This window comes from Apodemus sylvaticus, chromosome 4, assembly GCF_947179515.1.
Source record: "Apodemus sylvaticus chromosome 4, mApoSyl1.1, whole genome shotgun sequence".
Classification (NCBI taxonomy): domain Eukaryota; kingdom Metazoa; phylum Chordata; class Mammalia; order Rodentia; family Muridae; genus Apodemus; species Apodemus sylvaticus.
This window is the reverse complement of record NC_067475.1, coordinates 8,905,823-8,928,728: the sequence shown is the minus strand read 5'-3', so window position 1 is coordinate 8,928,728 and position 22,906 is coordinate 8,905,823. Positions and strand designations below refer to the sequence as shown.

Here is a 22,906-nt window from a genome sequence, read left to right as displayed (position 1 = left end):
CAAGTTTCTTTTACTTGTTTATCTCTTGCATAATACATTTTAAAAACAGTTTCCCCTCCCTTTACTCCTCTCAGGGCCCCCCTTTTTCCCTCCAAGATCCACTCTTCCTCTATGTCCCTTCAGAAAAGAGAATTCCTCCCAAGGATATCAACTGAACACAGCACAGCAAGATACACTAAGACCAGCCATATACCCTCAAATCAGGAATGAGCAACTCAGACCAGGAGGAGGAAAGGGGCCCTGAGTGTGGGGAAAAAACTCCACTCCTACTGTTAGGAGTCCCACAAAAATACCAAGCTGACACCCATGACATATATGCAGAAGACCTTACACAGATTCATGCAGGCTGCAAGATTGCCTCTTCAGTCTCTGGGAGCCCAGCTTAGTTAATTGTGTCCCCAACCCCTCTGGCTTCTACTACTCATCTTCCTCCTCTTCTGCAGGCTTTCCGAGGCTCCAAAGGGAGGGACCCAATGGAGATCTCCAATTTCGACTCTTTCCAATGTCCCGTTGGTCTCTGTAGCACTCCCATAAGCCGCCGGAGGAAGCCGGTCTGGTGGCTATCGGGCTAGGTACTGCTCTATGACTACGTCAGAATATCATTGGGAATCATTTGATTGTTTTTTCCTATCCTAGGTCTCTAACATAGGCATCTTCTTATCCATGTTGTCCAGGTTGTGTTTTGTCACTTGAAACCCATAACCACAATGTAGAACTTAAAAATAAATGATACATACTTTATTTAGAATTGGGGTTTTAAACAATTAACTATTTTATTTCTCATAGATACAGAATATAAATCCAACAGAATTGTGATTGGTTTTTATAGCTGATTTCTTTTATCTTATTTATCTTTCTATCCAGAGCACTGTAATCTGGCACAGTTTACACTGCACTCTGGTCTCTGTGTCCTCTTCATTCCCTGTTTTCTCACTACTCTCTTGATGAGTTCCTTATTAACATATGATAAAGTCTCTCCTTTTTCTTGTTTTGCAGCATTGTAACATTTTTCTTCTGATACCTAAGAAAAGAGAAACAAAATGTTTTTAGTGGGTTTTTGGTGAGAAGCAAGCAGACGGTTGCTAGAGAAGTAAGCTCACCCTGACTAGAACCCTGCACATCCTGAGAGAGAGAACTAGCAAAACTCAGCACACAGAGTCAGACTGCAAGCTAGGAGGATGAGACTTTCCCAGCCCTTTCAGAATTAGCAGTAAATGAACAGAATATAGTGCTCTGACAGGATGAACTAAGATTTGAGTAAAGTAAATCAAAACATTTAATCTCTAATGGCAACAGCACAGTATATGCACAGTTTGATAATAGAACATACTTAAAGACAAAATGAGTCTATAATCAGAAATGATAAATATTTACCTAGGAGGAACCACAATAAATGAAGCAGAGATGAAGGAGGTGTGTGTGTGGGGGGGGGGGAGACAAAAAGTGAAGCTGAAAGTATCACAAAGTACTTTCACACACGCACACACACACACACACACACTACTATTTGCAATAGCTAAGGATAGATGCTATCTAGGTGTAGCATGATGGAGGAATGAATCCAGAAACTACACTGTCTACACACAATGGTGCTTCTTCCAGCTACAAAGTAAAAAGTTAGTTTTTTCCCAAGTAAGTGTATGCAACTAAATATAATCTATTAAGCAAGTTAGGCCAATCTCAAAAAAAAATTTTTTTCCTCATTTTTGGTTTCTAGATACTCAGATAATCATATAAATTTATGTATCTGAATTTGTACCATAAAGTATATGCATAATGTATACATCATATATTGTATGTATGTATTATATATACATGTATTACATCAGATATATTTGGTCCTAAGGAAGGGACAGATCCTATAACATCATATCTAATGACAGACAGTGTTGATCCAGTTCTAGGACTCAAGCAAAGCCTCCCAGTTTAAAAGATAAAAACAGAGGTTATAGATAACTTCATAATTTTCTTTTTCAAAACAAGAGTGAAGTTATACAGCTCTTCCAAGACAGATTTGAAGAAGATGTCAAGAAGGAAATATGTGGAAGAAAATACATTCAACCAGTGGGTTAAATAAAGGTCAGGACTACTCACATGCCAACAGCCTAAAGAAACAGAGCAAGCAGGTAATCAACAGACCCAGGCAAGAACTGGCCAAGTCAATGATACCTTCAAGCTCTGAGATCATCAGTCTACTTATTTGTTCAAGGGCAAATCCTCTAAGAATTCATTTGCAGTATACAGGATCTCTTCCAGGGCTGAGAGGATAAGCATGTCCTTCACTGGGTCCAGCTGCCATTCTGAGTCATAATTACTCACCACCAAGGTGTCAGATAAGGCAAAACCAAAGACTTTATGGAATACTTCCAGCTGAAATACAAAATTGGAAACCCAGAGCTGTGTAAAACTGAGGACCAGTGTTTGATCTGTGACAACACATATTAAACATATTAGTGTTAAGGAAGAGACTGAAGGCAAAGGGGCTTACTGGTCTACCATTCCAGGCAGGTAAGCATGTTCCAAGGTCAGTGAGAGACTTTGTCTCAGAAAGTGAAGTAGAGATCAATTGAGAAGATGTCTAACATTGAATTAGGGCTGCAGTTATAGACATGTAAGCATAAACACACATGCACCCCAACAAAGACACACACACACACACACACACACACACACACATAGTAAAAACTCTAATGCCAATATAAAGTATAAGAGAAGTATTGAAAAAAGTAAGAGCTTGATGGTCATTGTTCTATAGTTTTAAAAATCAAAGGCCAGATCCTCTGTAGTATTTTCTCTCTTGAAGAATTTTATATCAAGTTCCAATATCACTGATATCTTATTTTAAATGCATTAATATATTCAACATGAATTAAAAACAAATGACACGCTCTGATTGATAGTGTGAAAATGGCTATCTCGCCACAACCAAACTACAGATTCAACCCCAGCAAAATTTCAATGTAATTGTTCGCAGAAATGGGAAAGTCTTCATATGGAAGGACACATACAAAAAAAATAAATAAAAACAAAATAAGATTATAAAAAAAATCCTGAAAAATAAGAGATGGGGATAACACCATCCCAGATCTGAAATTGTATTACCATGCTACAGTAATAAAGACCAGCATGGTATTGGCATAAAGACAGACACATTGATCAATAGGATCCCATTGAAGACCTAGACAGAAATCCACACACCTATGGATTGTTGATAAAGCTGATTATTTATAAAGAAGTCAGAAATGCATGCTGGGAAAAAAGGCAGCATCTTCAACGAGTGGGACTCATCAAACTCGGTGGCTGCATGTAGAAGAATAAAAAATAGATCCGTATTTACCGCTCTGTAAAAACAGCTCCAATATGAGTTTTGTTCATCAGTTTAAGACCAGATACACTGAATCTGATAGAAGAGGAGAAAGGGCCTAGCCTTAAATTCATGGCACAGGAAAAGATGTTCTGAAAGGAATACACTGACACAGACTCTAAGACCGAAAACTAATAAATGGCACCTCGTGAAATTAAAAAACTTTCTTATGACAGGTCACCATCATTTGGGCAAACTAGCAGCCTGCAAAATAGGAAAAAGATCTTTTACAATTATACATCTGATGGAGGGTTGGTATCTAAAATATATAAAAATCAATGAAAAAAAACAAATATATGTGGACATCAAAAAAGTTAAAACTGGAGTACAGAACTAAACAAAGAGTTCTCAATGGATGAAACACAAGTGACTAGGAAGCATTTCAAGAAATGTTCCAACATCCTTAGTCACTAGGGAAATACACACCAAGACTACTTTGAAACTTCATCTCACCCCGATCATAATGAAACAAATGACAATAAAACAAATGACAGCTCATTCTGGCAAGGATGTGGCGAAAGTGATCACTTATTCATTCGTGATAAGGGAACAAACTGGTACAACCACTATGGAGATTAGTGTCATGGTTCTTCAGGAAACTGGAAATTGATCCACCTCAAATTCCGTCTATACCACTCTCAGGCAAATATCCAAAGGACTCCATGTTTTACTAGAGATATTTTTCTTATTCATGTTCATTGCTACTTTTCTCATAATAATCAGAAATCAGAAACAGCCTACATGTCCATTAAATGATGAATGGATAATGAAAATGTGGTATCTTTATGCAATGGTATATTATCCAGCTGTTAAGAAAAGTAAATTATGAAATCCACAGCTAAATAGATGGAGCTAGAAAAATATCATGAGTGCAGTAATCCAGATCCTAAAAAACAACTATTGTATGCTTTCTCTTGTATGTGCTTGTTACCTTTAAGGTTTTGGCATGTGTCCTACGATCTGAATAACTACATAGATTAGGTACCTAGTAAAGGAATAAAAGGTAGAGGGTGGAGTCTCCCAAGTACAGAGAAAGCTAGTATAGTATGGAGGGATAAAGAGGAAACTAGAACAGGAAGGTTAAATAGAGAGAGGGATGGGAGGGAAGGGTAAAGAAGGGACTATGAGGAAGGACAATTTAAAGGCAAACTGAAAAATAATATGGAAAGATTTAGAAATCTTACATCTACTAAGGTATAAAATTAGTAGGTATAAAATTCTTAAATTATATACATAACATGAAATGAATGTAAATGGAGTCAATTATAGTGTAGGTAATGCCCCAACTAGACATCTCATGTCAAGTTAAACATCCCATGCCAGGAATCAGTTACATCTTTTTGAGTCATTGGCCAAAAGAGTTCCATGAACCCCCTACCCCACCCCCCAAATCACAGGCTATTGTCAAGCCATTAGTTTCTCTCCACAACTTGAGGATGATGCCTTATTGATTAAGACACTTTACTTCTAGCATAGAACACAGAGAAGTTGAGCTGGTGCCTAATTAAAAGCTTCATACCTATAGACTAGCATTCATGGTGCTAGAAGGAACTCTGTATGCAACTGGAGGAGAAAAACAATTATCCAATCTTCCATCTACAGTTCTTGTGAGCTACAAGGACTGCAAGATATACAGACATAATAGTGGCACAAATGTCAAGAGTGTAACCAACCACTTTTGAATTGGACTTGAGGCGCACTCCATGAGAAGGAAGTCATCCTTTGCACCACTAAATATCCCATGCCATCCCATGACCAAGAACCTGAGACTAGGTCATGGGCCTAGGAGAAATCTTCATCCTATTATTGTGCTAAAGGAACAAACCAATAGAATGACTCATGATGATGTTCTGTTGGACAGATAGAAGAGTGCCTTACTCAGCCCACATCAGAGACGCTTATTGTTGCAGAAGATGAGAATTAACACAGAGAAACAAAACTATACAGCGTACAGAGAAAGAGAGACTTTGGAGCACTCAGCCCTAAATGGGATGTTTTCATCAGACTCCTCCCCTGAAGACTCAGGCATCAACCTATGCAGAAGAGGAGACAGAAAGATTGTAAGAGATAGAAGTGATTGATCCTCCTGCCTGTCACTGTACCAATACCATGCAGTTTTTAACACTATTGCTCTGTAGTATTGCTTGAGGTCAGGGATACTGATTCCCCCAGATTTTCTTTTGTTGCTGAGAATAGTTTTAGCTATCCTGGGTTTTTTGTTGTTCCAGATGAATTTGATAATTGCTCTTTCTAACTCTGTGAAGAATTGAGTTGGGATTTTGATGGGTATTGCATTGAATCTGTATAGTGCTTTAGGCAAAATGGCCATTTTAACTATATTGATTCTACCGATCCATGAGCATGGGAGGTTTTCCCATTTTTTGAGGTCTTCTTCCATTTCCTTCTTCAGAGTCTTGAAGTTCTTGTCATACAGATCTTTCACATGTTTGGTAAGAGTCGCCCCAAGATACTTTATACTGTTTGTGGCTATTGTGAAGGGGGTCATTTCCCTAATTTCTTTCTCAGCCTGCTTATCCTTTGAGTATAGGAAGGCCACTGATTTCCCCACCATGTAATAAGGATACATGCTCTACTATGTTCATAGCAGCCCTATTTATAATTGCCAGATGCTGGAAAGAACCCAGGTATCCTTCAACAGAAGAGTGGATGCAAAAAATGTGGTATATCTACACAATGGAGTACTATTCAGCCATTAGAAACAATGAATTCATGAAATTCTTAGGCAAATGGATGGAGCTAAAGAACATCATACTAAGTGAGGTAACCCAGACTCAAAAGGTGAATCATGGTATGCACTCACTAATAAGTGGTTATTAATCTAGAAAACTGGAATACCCAAAACATAATCCACACATCAAATGAGATACAAGAAGAAAGGAGGAGTGGCCCCTGGTTCTGGAAAGACTCAGTGAAACAGTATTCGGCAAAACCAGAACGGGGAAGTGGGAAGGGGTGGGAGGGAGGACAGGGGAAGAGAAGGGGGCTTACGGGACTATCGGGGAGTGGGGGGGCTAGAAAAGGGGAAATCCTTTGAAATGTAAATAAATTATATCGAATAAAAAAAATAAAAAAAATTGAAACAGAAAAAAAAAGAGAGATAGAAGTGATATATGATTGTAATAATAGAGTGTCTTCTAGACACAACAGGATATTAGCACACATATTAACCCACGGAGAGTGTGGCAGAGTGCATAAGGTCTGCACAGATTCAACCCAGAGAGAATCCTAGCACTGAGAGTGGGAAGTGAACATAAGATCCCATACCTAACTAGGGAGCTCTCGGGAACTGATGCCCACTGGCAAAAACAAAACTGTTTTCTCCAGTGAAGTGTTACTGGGTTTATCAGCCTCATTCTAGTATGCACCCATGCCCAGGAATAACTGGTCAACACAAAATGACCTTCATTGTTTTTTATTTTGTTCATCTATTAGTGTGGGTTCTTTTTAACTTTGTGTTGGCTTTTTTATTTTTGTCTTACTGATCTTTTACTTGCTTGTTTTTTGTTTGTTTGTTTGTTTGTTTGTTTTGTGGGTTTTTTTAATGTATTGCCATCATCAGTATTTGCTATATTTGGTTTGGTTCTTGTGGTTCCTTATTTTATTTTTTTGAATGAGAAAGAGCATAAATCAGGGTGTGTACGGAGGTGGGGAATAACTGGGGGAACTGGAGAAAGGGAAAACAAGATCAAACTACACTGTATGGGGAAAATGAGAACTCTTAGAAAAGAAATGTAATGGGAGAGGGAGGGGAGCAAAATTGGAGTCAAAGAGGAAGGTAAGGACGAGAAGGGAGAGAGAGAAGGAAGGGAAGGATAAAAAGATAAAGGAACGGAGTAGGAATCCTCTGAGCATGAGTCAGGAAGCATTGGCAAGCGAGAAAGGAGGATGACAGAGTGAGGTCAGGGCCACGCAGAGCAGTCATGAGTGCTGGGGTAGGAGCGAAGAGAAACCGTGCTGTGCTGGCTGGTTCTTTGTGTCAACTCGACACAGGCTGGAGTTATCACAGAGAAAGGAGCCTCAGGTGAGGAAATGCCTCCATGAGATCCAGCTGTGGGGCATTTTCTCAGTGATCAAGGGGGGAGGGCCTCCTGTGGGTGGGGCCATCTCTGGGCTGGGAGTCCTGGGTTCTATAAGAAAGCAAGCTGAGCAAGCCAGGGGAAGCGAGTCCTTTCCTCCCCAACTTGCTTCTTGTTCATTATGTTTGTGCAGGAATAGAAACCCTAAGGCACTTGGCATGAGCAGGGAGCATGAGGTCAGATGATCCTAAACTGTGTCTGCACTTGTGTAGAGAACTAAAGCAGGAACGTGTGGAAGACAGCAATTCAAAGCAAACAAAATGAATGGTGACTCCTGATCTGCAGGATTCCTATGAAACTGGGGCAATTTGAACATGTATGGGCTAGTGTCTAGAAATTTCAATTTCCTTTCCAAGGTATGTCCAGGATAAACCTACTTTATTAGACCAGTTTAATGTTTAATTCTTGCTTAGATTAGCTCTTCCTGAACATAGATCACCTAGGCTTCCAATACAGCACTGTCATTTCTTAGCACTATTAATAAACATTGGCAAAGCCTTGTTTCTAGTTCATAGTGTCCCCTCATCTGCCAAGCAATGCTATTTGCACCTATCTCCTGGATTGGTAGTATGATTCAATAAGAAAAATCCACCACATATATAGTGGTGCAGAAGTATGGCCTGTGTGGACATGTGCACAACTCGTTTTACAATCTCTGCAATATTTTGCCTCCAGTCTATTCTACAGAATTGAAAGAAATCATTTTTTAAGACAATAAGCAAATCTGTATTTTAAGGAAATTCAGATCAAAACAATATAATTTTACACACACATATATATGGTTGAATATATGGCAAGTTTCTAATGTCTATGATCTCTAAGATGTAAAATCATAAAATGAAATATCTATCATCACTGCCGGCTTCTGCCTTTCTGTTTACTTCAAACATCTAGATGCCCACTACACTGAGTACCCCAGGCATCTCAGACATGCTACCTTTCCACCCCATGTCCAGAATCACTTTCTCCTTTTGTCTTTTCTCTTACTAAAATGCTTAGACACTATCTCTCAGTGTCACCTTGCAAGGAAAATCATCCCTTGTGCTTTTTCTTCTTCTTCAAACCATCAGAACGTATCTTCACCATTTTTACATGATATTTATTATGTGTAATCATGTCATATTCCTTTGTGTGTTTTTCTTTACTGTCACCTCTGTCTATAAAATTTAAGATATTTAGTACAGTAATTGTATTCATTATTTGCATATCAGAATAGAGACTATAATATTGGTTTGATCATAAATAAATCAATGAAAATTTTTAATTAAATTAAATTGCAGCAAATGTAATTAAACATTATGTTCAACACAAAGATAAGTTTATGGTTATTTAATATTTTAAACCTGGGAAGTGTGTTCTAACTATTGTAGCAATTATTTTAATTCTTCTCTAGTTTAGTATATTTATTATTCTTTATATGATGTTGCATAGCTTGTATATTGACATTCCTCTGAGAACTGTTTATGTATTACCTTAGATTTCACAGGCCTATAGTTGTATATGTCTATCAGGTCTGCTTTTGTAATCCGATCCAGGCTATCCACGTGTGTAAGCAAAGCCAAATGCAGAATGCCTGTGTTGAAGAGATGTATAGGATTTTATCCTTACAGACATCAACAACTTGTTTACGTTAGTAAGTTATCAGTATTGCTGCCAGCAGGTAATGGGGCAACTTTAGATTTAGGGAATTTTCTACCTCCAGTGCCCCTGTATCTCATACACACACACACACACCATATGCTGGAATTTCTTCTGCATGCAATGCCCCCTTCGTTTCAAGCTAAGAAATGAAGCTTCACTAGAGACCACTTTTTGGAAAAAACAAAATTTACCCCATATTATTGCCAATTGCTATTCGATCCTAAATGTGTTGTCTTAATAGGTCCTGAAAAAAAACTACAGAATATGGGACTTCTCCAAAAGTGAGAGAAACCATCATTTCTCATGAGTATGCTACTCCTTTTTCATGGTGTTGACAAAAAAAAAGTCCCTGTCCAAGTTTTTAAACCTTTCAATTTCTGGGAGCAGGTAAGTCAATCATTCCTTGCTTCTTAGTCAAATTTGTGGTGAACTCTTTCCAACTCTGATGTATAAATCCAAAAGAAGCCAGAGATGGCAGCAGAACTGCCAGCTTGTGTTCCCTTATGCCTTCCTGGTGCCGTTCTCTACCAGACATCTTATAAGCTGGCCTTTTCCCCTAAACTATAGCTATCTATATTCTAATCCTTCAAGGTCCAAAAGAAAAGACTGGACCTTATAACACCTAGCCAAAAACTACATGACAAAATATGAGGCAGTATGTGTATATGGGGATGGCTATTCCTCACCTTGGGTAATATTTACAGTCAAAATAATCATAGGGAGGTCCTATCATTACATTTTAAGGAGTGGAGGGAAATTGAGTTTGAGTCACATGTGATGAGCCAGATAGACTCCCATTTGCAGGAACTGTACTCCTTTATCTCATTCCCCAAAATTTTGCTGTTAAGTCTAGTCAGTTACCTTCAGTAGCAAAAAGCAAAAACACTCACCGCGTTTTATCAGGTCTCTTCGAATTTGCTTGATCTTTGCCACCAACTCACAAGAGAGCAGTTCAAAACAATTGATATCAAACACAAACACCACACAGTGAATTCTGTCCTTCAGCAGTGGGTCATGGATATAGTTTGGATGTTTTGGTGTGATTGGTTTCATGGAATCAAACTGTAAAATGTATAAGAAGATGGAAGTCACAGTGTGTTTGTTTATAAATGATACTCCAGTCCTATGCATTTGAAAATTTGATAATGCATCTCTGATCAACAGATACGTAAATAAAGTTCTCAAGAAAGTGAATAAGACTGTGGCAGGAAGTGCTTTAAATAAAAGAAACCATCTGTATGAAAACAGAAGTCAGAGCATGTGGAGAGGAAGTTGGAACATCACATAGTGCGTTAAGAGGAAGAAGGATGTTTCAAGATGCAAAATTGCCATGACTCTTGAGCTGACAAGTGCTCTCTCCCTGGGTGTGTCTCACAGAAATGATGGCATAAAGACAGCACAGTATCCACACAGCATCTTGACTGTGAGCCTATGCACACGACAAAAGCACAGTCTATCAGTTAGCCTTAGGACACTACCATTTCTCAAAAATGGGAGGAAATACAAAAATATATGTATTTTCTTTGATGTTGCAGATGGGAAGAAAGTCATAAATTTGTTCTGATTTCTTAAAGGAAAAACAAAGGGAACTGTTTGGATAAAAAGAGAAAGAAAATCAATTCATCACTTTTTAAATCCATAAATCAGATTAAACATGGTACTTAGATGAAATAAGCACAAAGTTAAACTGTTTCTGGCTGACTACAAAATGCAGCATAATTAGTATGTATGCCCCATTTAGATGATGCACGTCCCACATGGTATAAAGTCTTCTAGAATTGTTACATTATATCCAGATTTGATTGTTACTTTACTATGTAATATTAAATATGATTATATTAAAATTAGGTGGCTTACACTAATAATGGAGTCTGTTCTGACATTCCTGTGTAAGATGAAGAAATTAGTTGATACAATGTTCTAATCAACTCTGCTGTTTGAGAATAAGAATTCTCAAATTACAATGAAGTTAGTAAAATATAACTAGAAAAAAATAAATTAAAATTCTCAAGTCCAGGATTTAATACATATTTATGAATGTATAAGATAGCTTATCATGAAAAAATACGTTTACCTGAAAAGTGCAAGAAAAAAAATTGACCAACAAAATAGCAACAATTTTTCTAATGCTACAAGTAAAGGCTTTGTTAAGAAATAACTGATTCACTGTGCAGGACAGGAAACATACAAGATGTAGTTGAGGTACTTAATACACAACAGAGCAAGAAACACAGAAAGACTTGTGTCTCTGTCAAAGGACCTGGGATTTAGATTGTAAAGTCCCTATTGGTCCCAGCATTGGAAAATGGAAAAATTACAATGTATCAAAATATATAAAATATAGTCAGTTTATGTTGAATTCACAATGATAATAAATTAATAACTGGTAATTGATGGCAAGTATTCAGAAAACAAGTTATAATTTTCAAAAGTTCATAAAAAAACAAAAAAAATCAAAGTTGTTTTTATATCCTGAGTTTCCTTTATATTTGTGAGTACCACTATGAAATCAGAATAGTGGGCATGAGAGAAGAATGATGGAAAGAGGACATCACTGCATTCACTCTAATGAATAAGTGATTCTCACACTAAGCACTAATGAAATAAAAAAATGACATTATGCATCTGCAGAAGGTACACCACCTATGAAGTACAATCAATCCACTTTGCAATATTTCTCTGAACTCAATTAACTATTTTTTTTTTTTTACTGTGGAAACCAGAGAGCTACATAAAATAACGCCTAAGGATGCAATCAGAGTCTTGTTATGAAGAGGTCTAGTAAACGACCATTCCAATTTCTTAAAAAGACAGTTGCAGTGCTGGTGAGCTGGTTCAGCAGGTGGAAGCATATGCCACAAAGCCTGAAGACCTGAGTTCAATCCCAGAAACAAGATGGCGGAAGGAGAAAGCCAACCCTCCTCAGCATGTCTTCTGACCTATCCACTTCCACATGAGCGTACACACACACACACACACACACATACACACACACACACACACACAGAGAGAGAGAGAGAGAGAGAGAGAGAGAGAGAGAGAGAGAGAGAGAGAAAGAGAGAGAGAGATTTATCTAGTTAAATTGCAAGGAAAAGCAGAGTATAATAATATTTAATAAGACAAAAGTAACCATGCTATGGTTATTATAACAATGTTCAAAAACATTATATATATATATATATATGTATATATATATATGTATTACTTTGTATTATAAAAATGATACCCAGCTATACTCAAACTGCTCTGTGTGAGGAAAACTTGCTAATTAAGGTCAGTCTGGCATGATTAGATAGCTCCTCTGAGCTCAGTAAAAAAATAAAAAAAAATAATGGAGGACTCCCTTTACCAGAAAGTCTTCCCCTTTTCTGATATTGACTGGGGGTCCTGACTCCCCACACCCTCTACCTCAGGAAGGTGGATTAGTCCTTGGCAGAAGTTCAAGGTTCAACTTCCCCCAAACCCTTAATAGTAAGAACCCACCCAGCAAGTACCTGGGATTCCTGGAATGCCTTCACACACAAATCAAGCATTTGCAGTCCTTTCAACTCTAGTCAATGATTTTCATTTACCCTGAAAACCACATCCCACTCTCCAAAGTTTGTATATAACCCTTTTCCACCCCAAGTAAAGTGTATGCATCCAAGCCCACCCCGATAGGGGTATGTGCTCAGGCTGTTTCATTGAAGACCATCAGAGTAGGCCTTTGTCCTAAAGAGCTGTTCCAGTCTGCTGTGCAGCGGCACCTGCACACCTTAGAGGAAGGAAGCAGGGGACCCAGAAACACAGCTGGTCCCCAAAGCTCACACCACAGCTGGCACTCAACATGGGGCACACACAGCCAGGTGACACACACCCTACTTATGGTTTCTCTGATTTGCTTCCGAGTGGTACAGGAGAAGAGAAGATGAGAAATGCAGATTAAATAAGATTATGTATTATTTTGAAGCTCATTCTAAAGCTGCGTACATAGGAATTCACTAATCTATTTTGTCTACTTTTATACAAATTTTAAGTGTTCTATAATAAAAAAAAGTCTTTAAACATACATGCCTACATGCCACCTCTATATTAAGAAATAAAAGAAACTTCCAAGATCAAAAAGTTAAACCAGTCTTTCTGAATAAAGCACAGGATATGTGAACATACAAATTAAATTAAGCCACGAAGTATTAATAAAATTTCCCTCAAAACAATAATAAGTCAATCACAAGAAAGCTTGCTTTCAAAAATATGTATGAAAACTGTCAAGAGGGGGCTGGAGAGATGGTTTAGCTGTTAAGAGCACTGACTTTTCTTCCAGAGGTCCTGAGTTCAATATCAGCAACCACATGGTTCACAACCATCTGCAGTGGGATCTGATGCCCTCTTCTGGTGTGTCTGAAGACAGCTACAGTGTACTCACATACATAAAATGAACAAATAAATCTTTAACAAAAATTGTCAAGAAAAGCAAGAGAGTTGGATATGATAGAGTATGTCAAGAAATAATTTATTCCTGCAGTAATAAAAATGATTAAACAATATGTTTAATTGTGTAATTAAGGTGATATCACAAAGGAATAAATAAACATATTGATAGAAAAAACTTACAGAATGCAAAATGTGACTCTCCTACATTTTAAACATCCTGCACAGAGGATTACAAAGACATCAGTGAGAGACACAGCCACAATGGGCTACTCACTTGGTTCACGATTAAAGATTACTTTGTTATCTAAGTGTTTGTGGAGATGACTAGAAATTTAAAGCAAAGTAGAGACTAAAAGAACTCTTTGACTTTCCCCTACATTGTTCCCTCCTGTGGTCAGCACAGGCTGAGAAGCAGAGAATGGAAGACACACACACTTACTTAGGCGAGGTTGCTAGAAATTTACTAGCATTTTGTGTTTAAAAAGAAATCAATTTTTCACATAGATTCTAAAATCAAGGCGCCAGAAAAGCTTATGTCTACTGATGGTTGTTCAGAGGTTCATCTTTAGCCTGTCCCCTCGTATGGTGAGAGAGAGAGAGAGAGAGAGAGAGAGAGAGAGAGAGAGAGAGAGAGAGAGAGAGAGAGAGATCAGCTGAGAAGGGCACTAATTCTATCCTTAAGGGCTCCATCCACAAGACATCACTATTCCCCAAAGCTTCTACCTATTGATACCAACACATTGATGTCTGAGGCTTCAACATATGACATCTTAGGGAAAAAATATTGAGTCCCTAATGTGTGTGTTCGTTTATGTTAACAACACAGGCTAGAGTCATCAGAGAGGAAGGAACCTCAGTTGAGAAAACGCCTCCGTAAGATCTGGCTGTAGGTCAGGGAGAGACACAAGACTTTACAAATGGAGTTGTAGACATGTGGGGGCTGTGTTTGGAGAATCATGCCTCTTCAGTTTGCCAGCAATCTGCCATTTACTGCAACACTTTTCAATCTACAAAATTCACTCTCAAGAATTGTGCCATAGCTGGAGAGATGGCTCAGTGGTTAAGAGCATTGTCTGTCCTTCCAGAGGTCTTGAGTTCAGTTCCTAGCAACCACATGGTGGCTTACAACCATCTATCCTGGGATCTGATGCCCTCTTTCTTTTTCTTTTTTTTTTTATTCGATATATATTTTTTATTTACATTTCAAACGATTTCCCCCTTTCTGGCCCCCCACTGCGAGAAAGTCACATAAGTCCCCTTTCCCCCCTCTATTCTCCCATCCACCCCTTCCCACTTCCCTGTTCTGGTTTTGCCCTATACTGCTACACTGAGTCTTTCCAGAACAAGGGGCCACTCCTCCGTTCTTCTTGTACCTCATTTGATGTGTGGATTATGTTTTGGGTATTCCAGTTTTCCAGGCTAATATCCACTTATTAGTGAGTGCATACCATGATTGATCTTTTGAGACTGGGTTACCTCAGTATGATGTTCTCCAGCTCCATCCATTTGTCTAAGAATTTCATGAATTCATTGTTTCTAATGGCTGACTAGTACTCCATTGTGTAGATATACCACATTTTTTACATCCACTCTTCCGGTGAGGGACACAGCCCCCAGATGTCTAAAACTCCATTTGGAAAGTCTTGTGTCTCTCCCTGACCTAATGAATCAGAAACTCTGGAGGAGAATCCAGCCGTCTGGGTATCAAATCTGTTAAATATGTTTATAAATAAGTTTTCATGTAGATTGTGGCCCTAATAGCCCATCATTGGGCCCTCTAACAGTTGAGTTCTGTAGTTTCCCAAATCATGAGCACTTAAATAACATATTAAACATATTAAATTTGCCTCAAGACAAATATGATGTTTTGCCAGAAACAAGCAAAACAATGATGGGCCTCAGAACCACTGACACACATGTGGCTGCCAGACACTAAGACAGTTACTTCAGTTTGTTTGTCCCAAGTGGTTATCAGAAAAAAAAAAAAAAGGGACTAAAAATTACAAAACTTATCTCACAGGGATATATAAAAATCTTAACAACACACATAAATGTCCATGAAAACTGAAAGGCAGTAAAAAGATCCTGATAAAATAATAAAATATGTTTTATTTACAAAAATAAAAAAGATCTGGCCGTAGGTAAGCCTGTGTGCCATTTCTTAGTGATTGAAGTGTGTGCCATTTCTTAGTGGGGAGGGCCTGGCCCATTATGGGTGATGCCATCCCTGTGCTGTTGGCCCTGGGTTCTATAAGAAAGTAGGCTGAGCAAGTCATGAGGAGCAAGCCAGTAAGCAGCACCCCTCCATGGCCTCTGGTCAGCTCCTGCTTCCAGGGTCCTGTCCTGCCTGAGTTTTGTCCTGAATTCTCTTGACGATGAACTGCAGTGCAGAAGCATAAGCTGAGGTAACCCTTCACTTCCCAACTTGCTTTTTGGTCTCGGTGTTTTGTTACAGTGATAGAAACCTTGACCTACACAGTGTCTCAGGCTGCTGTGCTCACACTAGAGGAAACTTCTGAAATTAATAACCCCAGGAAAGCTCTCACATCCCCAAGTTTCTGCCTTCAGATTTCCTACTGGCAAAACTGAAGTTAGATATAAAATTCATACAGGTGGATGTCTGTTTCATGAAAAACAGTACACACACTTGGTGGCCGTTTTAATCGGTGTAACAGAAGAATCCTCTGTTACCATTTAGCACACTCAAGTGGTAGTGTTAGGCCAGGGTATAAGGTGGATGATAGCAGGCAAAACAAACATTTTAAAAATAAGTTCATTTAAAAAAAAAAAACAGTCAAGTCTTACCTGGTATCTGTCAAGTCTTACCTCGTATCTGTCAGGAGTGTGGCCCTTTAAGATGTGGCCTACATCAGCTGTGTGCAAGCCGGCATTCTCACACAGCCCCAGTGAGTCACACAGAACAAATGGCAGGGGGCCACTGTTATCCTTGGACATGATGGAATATGTCCTATACTGAAAAGTGAGGGCAACAACGTGAAAACCGTGTTTCTTTATGCTATAACTTTAAATAGAGTCTACATAAGATTAATTGGCAAAATAGTTCCCAATACAGTTAAGTTGAACCAGAGAAGCCTAGGTAGGTGAAAACACACGTACCTTGTCAGATATTCCATTTTCGTCACAGCCCACCAAGGCCTGGTGTGTGATGCAGCCCCTGAACACAGACTTGACTGAGTTGACAAAGCTAGATTTCCCAGCTCCGGTAGGACCCAGCAGCAGAATTCGTGTTTGCTGAACCAGGTCTCCATATGGCTTGTAGTTTCTCAGAGCCTGCAGTAAATTACTGTGTAACCTGTTAAAATGTAACAGATGTTAAGAACTGACTGGTCGGCTCACACGATCTCACCATGCGTCATCTACTAAGTTACTTCTCCTCTTTATAGCATTTCTAATTTGCAGCTTGCCTTCTTCCAGTGCACACAAGCCCATTGAATACATTGGCTTGTATGAGAGTGTCCCGCACAGACTTAGGGAACTGGACACTCTGTCTTCAGGTGGTGTTGGTGTTTGGAAAGATTTTACAGAACCTTTAGGAGGGGAAACCTTGCTGGAAGAGAACATCAGTGAAGGCCGGCTGTGTGTGCTTGTAACCTCAGCCACTTCCGGTCTTTTCTCTCTGCATTTCCTGTTTGTAGATGAAAGGGTAACCGGCCATTTTCCTTGGCCTTGCTGCCACGATGTCCATGACTGTTGCAATATCTTCCCTACCATGATGGTCTCTATCCCTAGGCCAAAATAATCCCTCTCTTCCTTAAGTTGCTTTCGGTTGTGGTATGTTGTTATAACAACTGAAACATAGCTAATAAGTCATATTGTAAAAGAAAGACAAATATTGCTGATCAGTCACAGAACTGTCCACTTATATTACTACACCTTGTAAATTCAGTAATAGATATCAGTCATGCCAAGTGTGATGATTAATAACGATAAACTTTAAAAGTTGTCATATAAAATACATTGGAAGTTTATAGACATAGGCCATTTCTAACATGTTCTCACTGACAGATATTCTCAGCCTAGTAATAATTCTCAGCACACCCTAAAACAAAAACCTTACTATAAGAATTCTAAAAAAACACAAACACATAGGCAGCATTAATTTTCCTCAAGTAAAAAGCATTACTTGAGGAAATAGTTCCCTTCCACTGATTTCTCTTTTAACATTACTAGGATCAATTTGTTTAGCAATTATAGACATGGGTTTTGGTTATTCATTGACAGTCTATGTGTTAACTATAATAATTTGTGCCATCCATTTTGATGACATACTTTGTCATAATAAAAGGTAATAGAGTAATGAAATGTTAAAAACTAAAGGGACACCAACCCACCCCACAAAACCTTCAACAAATGTGTCTTATCTGTAAGAAATGCAAGACCTAGGTGTAGAGACTGAAGGAATGACCAATCAATAACCAGCCCAACCAGAGACCCATCCAATGGGCAAGCACCAATCCCTGAAACTATTAATGATACTCTGTTATGCTTACAGACAGGAGCCTAGCACGGTTGTCCTCTGAGAGGTTCAATCCAGCAGCCAACTGAAGCAGATGCAGAGACCCCACAGGAAAATAGTGGATGGAGCTTGGGGACTCTTATGAAAGACTTGGGGAAAGAATTGAGGGCCCCAGAGAGGATAGGAACTTGACAGAAAGGCAACAGAGTCAACTAATCTGAACCTTTTGGAGCTCTCAGAGACTGACCCACCAACATGGCGCATGCATGGGCTGGATCTAGGCCTCCCCACCCACATGTAGCAGATGTGCAGCTCGGTCATCCTGTGGGTACTGAACAACTGGAGCAGGGGCTATGCCTAAAGCTATTGCTTATCTACAGAACACGTTCTTCTAGCTGGGCCCAGGCTGGCTTCAGTGAGAGAGAATGCTCTTGCTCTACAAAGACTTGATGTGGTAGGGTGGGGGGATACCAAGGGTACCAAGGGGGCCTTCACCCTCTCAGAGGAGAAGAGGAGGGTAGGGAGAATATCTGTGGGAGGAGGACAGTGATCAGGATGTAAAGCGAATAATTAATTAAACATAAAATAGTTAAAATTCATTGACTTACACAGCAACGCCTCTTGTCATTCTTTCATCCAGTAACTCTAAGGGAAATAACGAATAATATAGATTACATAGGTTATAAATTCCTAAATTGGCTGGTCAAACAAATGTGAGCAAAGTCACTAGAGTCAAAGCTATAAGTAATCATTCACAAGTAAGCCTCGTGCACGCTGCCTGAGCCTCAGCCTCGTTCACACTGCCTGTGCCTCAGCCTCGTGCATGCTGCCTGTGCCTCAGCCTCGTGCACGATGCCTGTGCCTCAGCCTCGTGCACGCTGCCTGTGCCTCAGCCTCGTGCACGCTGCCTGTGCCTCAGCCTCATGCACACTGCCTATGCCTCAGCCTCATGCACGATGCCTGTGCCTCAGCCTCGTTCACGCTGCCTGTGCCTCAGCCTCGTGCACGCTGCCTGTGCCTCAGCCTCGTGCACGCTGCCTGTGCCTCAGCCTCGTGCAGCTGCCTGTGCCTCAGCCTCGTGCACGCTGCCTGTGCCTCAGCCTCGTGCACGCTGCCTGTGCCTCAGCCTCGTGCACGCTGCCTGTGCCTCAGCCTCGTTCACGCTGCCTGTGCCTCAGCCTCGTGCATGCTGCCTGTGCCTCAGCCTCGTTCACGCTGCTTGTGCCTCAGCCTCGTGCACGCTGCCTGTGCCTCAGCCTCGTGCATGCTGCCTGTGCCTCAGCCTCGTTCACGCTGCTTGTGCCTCAGCCTCGTGCACGCTGCCTGTGCCTCAGCCTCGTGCACGCTGCCTGTGCCTCAGCCTCATGCACGCTGCCTGTGCCTCAGCCTCGTTCATGTGCCTCAGCCTCATTCACACTGCCTGTGCCTCAGCCTCGTGCACACTGCCTGTGCCTCAGCCTCGTGCACGCTGCCTGCGCCTCAGCCTCGTGCACGCTGCCTGTGCCTCAGCCTGGTTCACACTGCTTGTGCCTCAGCCTTGTGCACGATGTCTGTGCCTTAGCCTCGTGCATGCAGCCTGTGCCTCAGCCTCGTTCATGTGCCTCAGCCTCATGCATGCTGCCTGTGCCTTAGCCTCGTTCATGCTGCCTGTGCCTCATTTGGAGACAGAAGAGCTTGGGAGGAGGCTGCTGATGAGTTCTCCCAGCTGCTCCACGGCCTTTCAGCTTCGCTCTGACAGGAATTGAGATTGGAATTGGGAGTGTCTTCTGAATTAGAGAAACAGAACATGGAAGTATAGACACCAAGGTAAGACGAATATCATTGATATTTTCCCCACATGTAGTATTAGGTCTGAAAGACACAGTGTGCAGAGATGCAGAAAAATAATTTTGAAAATATACACAAATTTTTGTCTGCTCCAGTTATCAATAGGAACTTCTATTCAATTAATGCATTCCTGACTCAAAAGAGAAGACAAAAGGAGAAAAAAATAATGTCTAGTCACTCCAAGAAACTATTAGCTTAGCAATGCTACCAAATCTCTAATAACTCTCACTATGGGGTCACATGTAGAACAACCAAGCAAATAGCTTAAATTACCCAAACCATACATTATAAAGATTGCATTCAAATATATATGTATGTGTGTATATATATATATATATATATATATATATATATATATATATAAACCAAATATAAATGACCAAAATATAATTTAAACTTGAAATAAAAACTACATGCAGGGGGCTAGAGAGATGGCTCCATGGTTAAGAGCACTGATGTGCATGGTTAAGGTCCTGAGTTCAATTCCCAGCAACCACATGGTGGCTCCCAACCATCAGGAATGGGATCCAATGCCTTCTTATGCTGTGTGTCTGAAGACAGTTACAGGGTACTCATAAAATAAATAAATTATTAAAAGAAAACATTCAAAAATAAAATAAAACTTTTGAGTTTATATAAAGCACTCTGAAATAGCACCTGTGTCTGAGAGGAAAGATAAAACAACAGTAATGTTAAATCAACTACATGAAAACCTTACAGCAACTTTGTGATAAAATAGAAAATAAGGAATGCTTGGAAACAGAAACAAAAACTGTAGGATCTCTTAAGAACATTGAAGAGTGAAGCAGTGGTGGAGCACACCTTTAATGCCAGTGCTTCGGAGGCAGAGGCAGGAGGATCTCTGTGAGTTCAAGCCAGCCTGGTCTACAAAGCAAGTCCCAGGCATCCAGGGCTACACAGAGAGACTGTGTCTCCAAAGAAACCAAAAGCAACAACAACCAAAACAGGAGTAATTAATAAAACTATGATTATAAACTGTAAAAGCTTAGGCAAGGACAAATTAATGATGCAATTGATTCTTTAAAACTGAATTGAACTAATAAACTCCTGGCCTAATTAAGGAAAGCCAAGTCTATGTGACCACAGAATTATGAGAAATCTAACACAGTCAAACTCACAAAAGCCAAATGACAAAAAGCAAAAGGAGAGAGGGGTCATAGTGAAGTCTGCAGATGTCATTACCCAAGACATCAACATCCTAGAGAGTTTATACATAGTTAAGTAGTTGCACTTCATGATAGAATTTTAGCAATTTCTGGCCAGGTCATCTCTGTGGGTCATCTCTCCAGATTTGAGAGCCTGAGTTCAAACATGTCCTTCCCTCAGGGTTTTGTCATCTAACATTGTCATATGTCACCAAACAGAAAGGGGAGAGCTTCGAAAGGTTTATCTGAGCAACTTACCATCACATCGAAAAGCTTCACACTCCTGAATAGATGTGACATCATTGTGATCAGGCAGTCGAAGCATTTTACGGATTCCTGGACTTATAGCCACAGTTTTCTCATCTAACAGTATACATAAACCAGAATTTTTTCTAATAAGGAACAATAAATATGGCGAATCCGTTCCTATTGCACATAGTGAAAATCCAGTCTCTTGGAGTGCAAAAGCGGTGATAGAAACTTCTTTCCCCCGGATGCCCTCTTGCAGGTACAAGCCAATAACACAGTTTTCACTGTAAACCACTATCATGATAGGACCTTGACTGTCACATGTACAGAGCAAATTCTGAGAAGAAAACTTCTGCACACTCGCCTTGTAAAGAAGACAAAACCGTTTTCCTCCTAAATAATTCTGCAGGCACTTTTCTTGCTGCCATGTCAAACGAGTTCTCATAGCCATACTTCAGTCTAGTGGAGGAGGCAGCACGGGCTTCTTTAAACACTGAAGTCTAGAAAGAAGCACGCAAAGCTCTCTTTATTCTGATTGTCTCACAGAACACAGGACAGAACATTAAGGAACAAGAGGTAAACCTGTAACAAGAAAATCAGTACAAAAATGTTCATTTAAATAATTGTTTTCAATTTCTTAAACACTCCTGTTTTCAAACAAATAGGGGTTAATGGAAAGCCTCAGTCCGTACCTGTGTGAAGAGTCTGCACTGAGGGGAGGGCAGCTTCTGTCTCGGTGACCAAGCCTGCAGAAAATGAAGCAAGAAACTTTTCCACTGCTGGCAGCTTCCTGTTTGGGAAACAAAATTGAAACTCAAAATGCCTTGTACTGGCAGCGGGCCAACTTCAATAGGCTTTTAAATAGCAAAGTCAGTCCAATAGTGTGTCAGGAGATTTTAGGAAGCATGGGCTCTCATGGGACTGAGGTTTGCTTTTTTTTTTTTTTTTTTTTTTTTTTTTTTTTTTTTTTTTAAGGTAAATTCAACAAGTCGCTGTAGATGGACATGAAATGCAAAATTTTTTTAATAATTTTATTTTCTATATTCTTTGTTTACATTCCAAATGATTTCCCCTTTCCCGGATCCCCCCTCCCCATATGTCCCATAAACCTTCTTCTCTCCATCCCTTCTCCAATCACCTCCCTCCTTTTTCTCTGTCCTTATATTCCCCTCCAATGCTAGATCAATCCTTTCCAGGATCAGGACCGTCTCCATACTTCTTCATGGGAGTCATTTGTTATGCGATTTATGCCTTGGGTATTCAGGGATTCTGGGCTAATTAATATCCACTTATCAGAGTTTGCATTCCATGTGTATTCTTTTGTGACTGGGTTACCTCACTTAGGATGATATTTTTCCAGATCAAACCATTTGCCTAAAAATTTTGTGAATTCATTGCTTCTAATTACTGAGTAGTATTCCATTGTGTAAATATACCACAATAATCGAATAACTACTCAGCAATTAGAAACAATGAATTCACAACACTGAACACTATAGACAATATACTCATCAAGAAGAGTACAGAGAGGAAGGGGAGTATCCTGCCTGCCAGCAGGTTTGAACATCAATGGTCTTCACTTAAAAATAAGAGTGCAGGAGACTCAGAATAGCAAAAGCAAAGACCTTGCTATTAAAAGACATCTGACTTTGTCAAGTCAGGTGTCAACTCA

At 39.7% G+C, this 22,906-nt stretch overlaps 1 protein-coding gene across 5 annotated transcripts; it reads right to left on the bottom strand.

Annotated features, from left to right (window-relative positions):
* Nucleotides 1-738: 738 nt before the first annotated feature.
* LOC127682564 (interferon-induced protein 44-like) lies at nt 739-22,021 on the bottom strand. 5 transcript variants are annotated; one of them, XM_052178958.1, is made up of 10 exons: nt 21,927-22,020; nt 21,599-21,816; nt 21,244-21,348; nt 18,601-18,637; nt 16,633-16,828; nt 16,342-16,488; nt 9,993-10,164; nt 8,934-9,034; nt 2,170-2,370; nt 739-1,021 (listed from the first exon to the last, which is right to left on the bottom strand). In XM_052178958.1, exons 2-9 carry the CDS (start codon nt 21,660-21,662, stop codon nt 2,197-2,199), a joined length of 996 nt encoding a protein of 331 aa, XP_052034918.1. In that variant the 5' UTR covers nt 21,663-21,816; nt 21,927-22,020; the 3' UTR covers nt 739-1,021; nt 2,170-2,196. The 5 variants fall into 5 exon arrangements, with proteins under 5 accessions (XP_052034918.1, XP_052034913.1, XP_052034914.1 ...); XM_052178953.1 differs by having other exon boundaries at nt 21,244-21,816; nt 21,927-22,021; XM_052178954.1 differs by having other exon boundaries at nt 21,244-21,734; nt 21,927-22,021.
* Between the last annotated feature and the right edge of the window lie 885 nt (nt 22,022-22,906).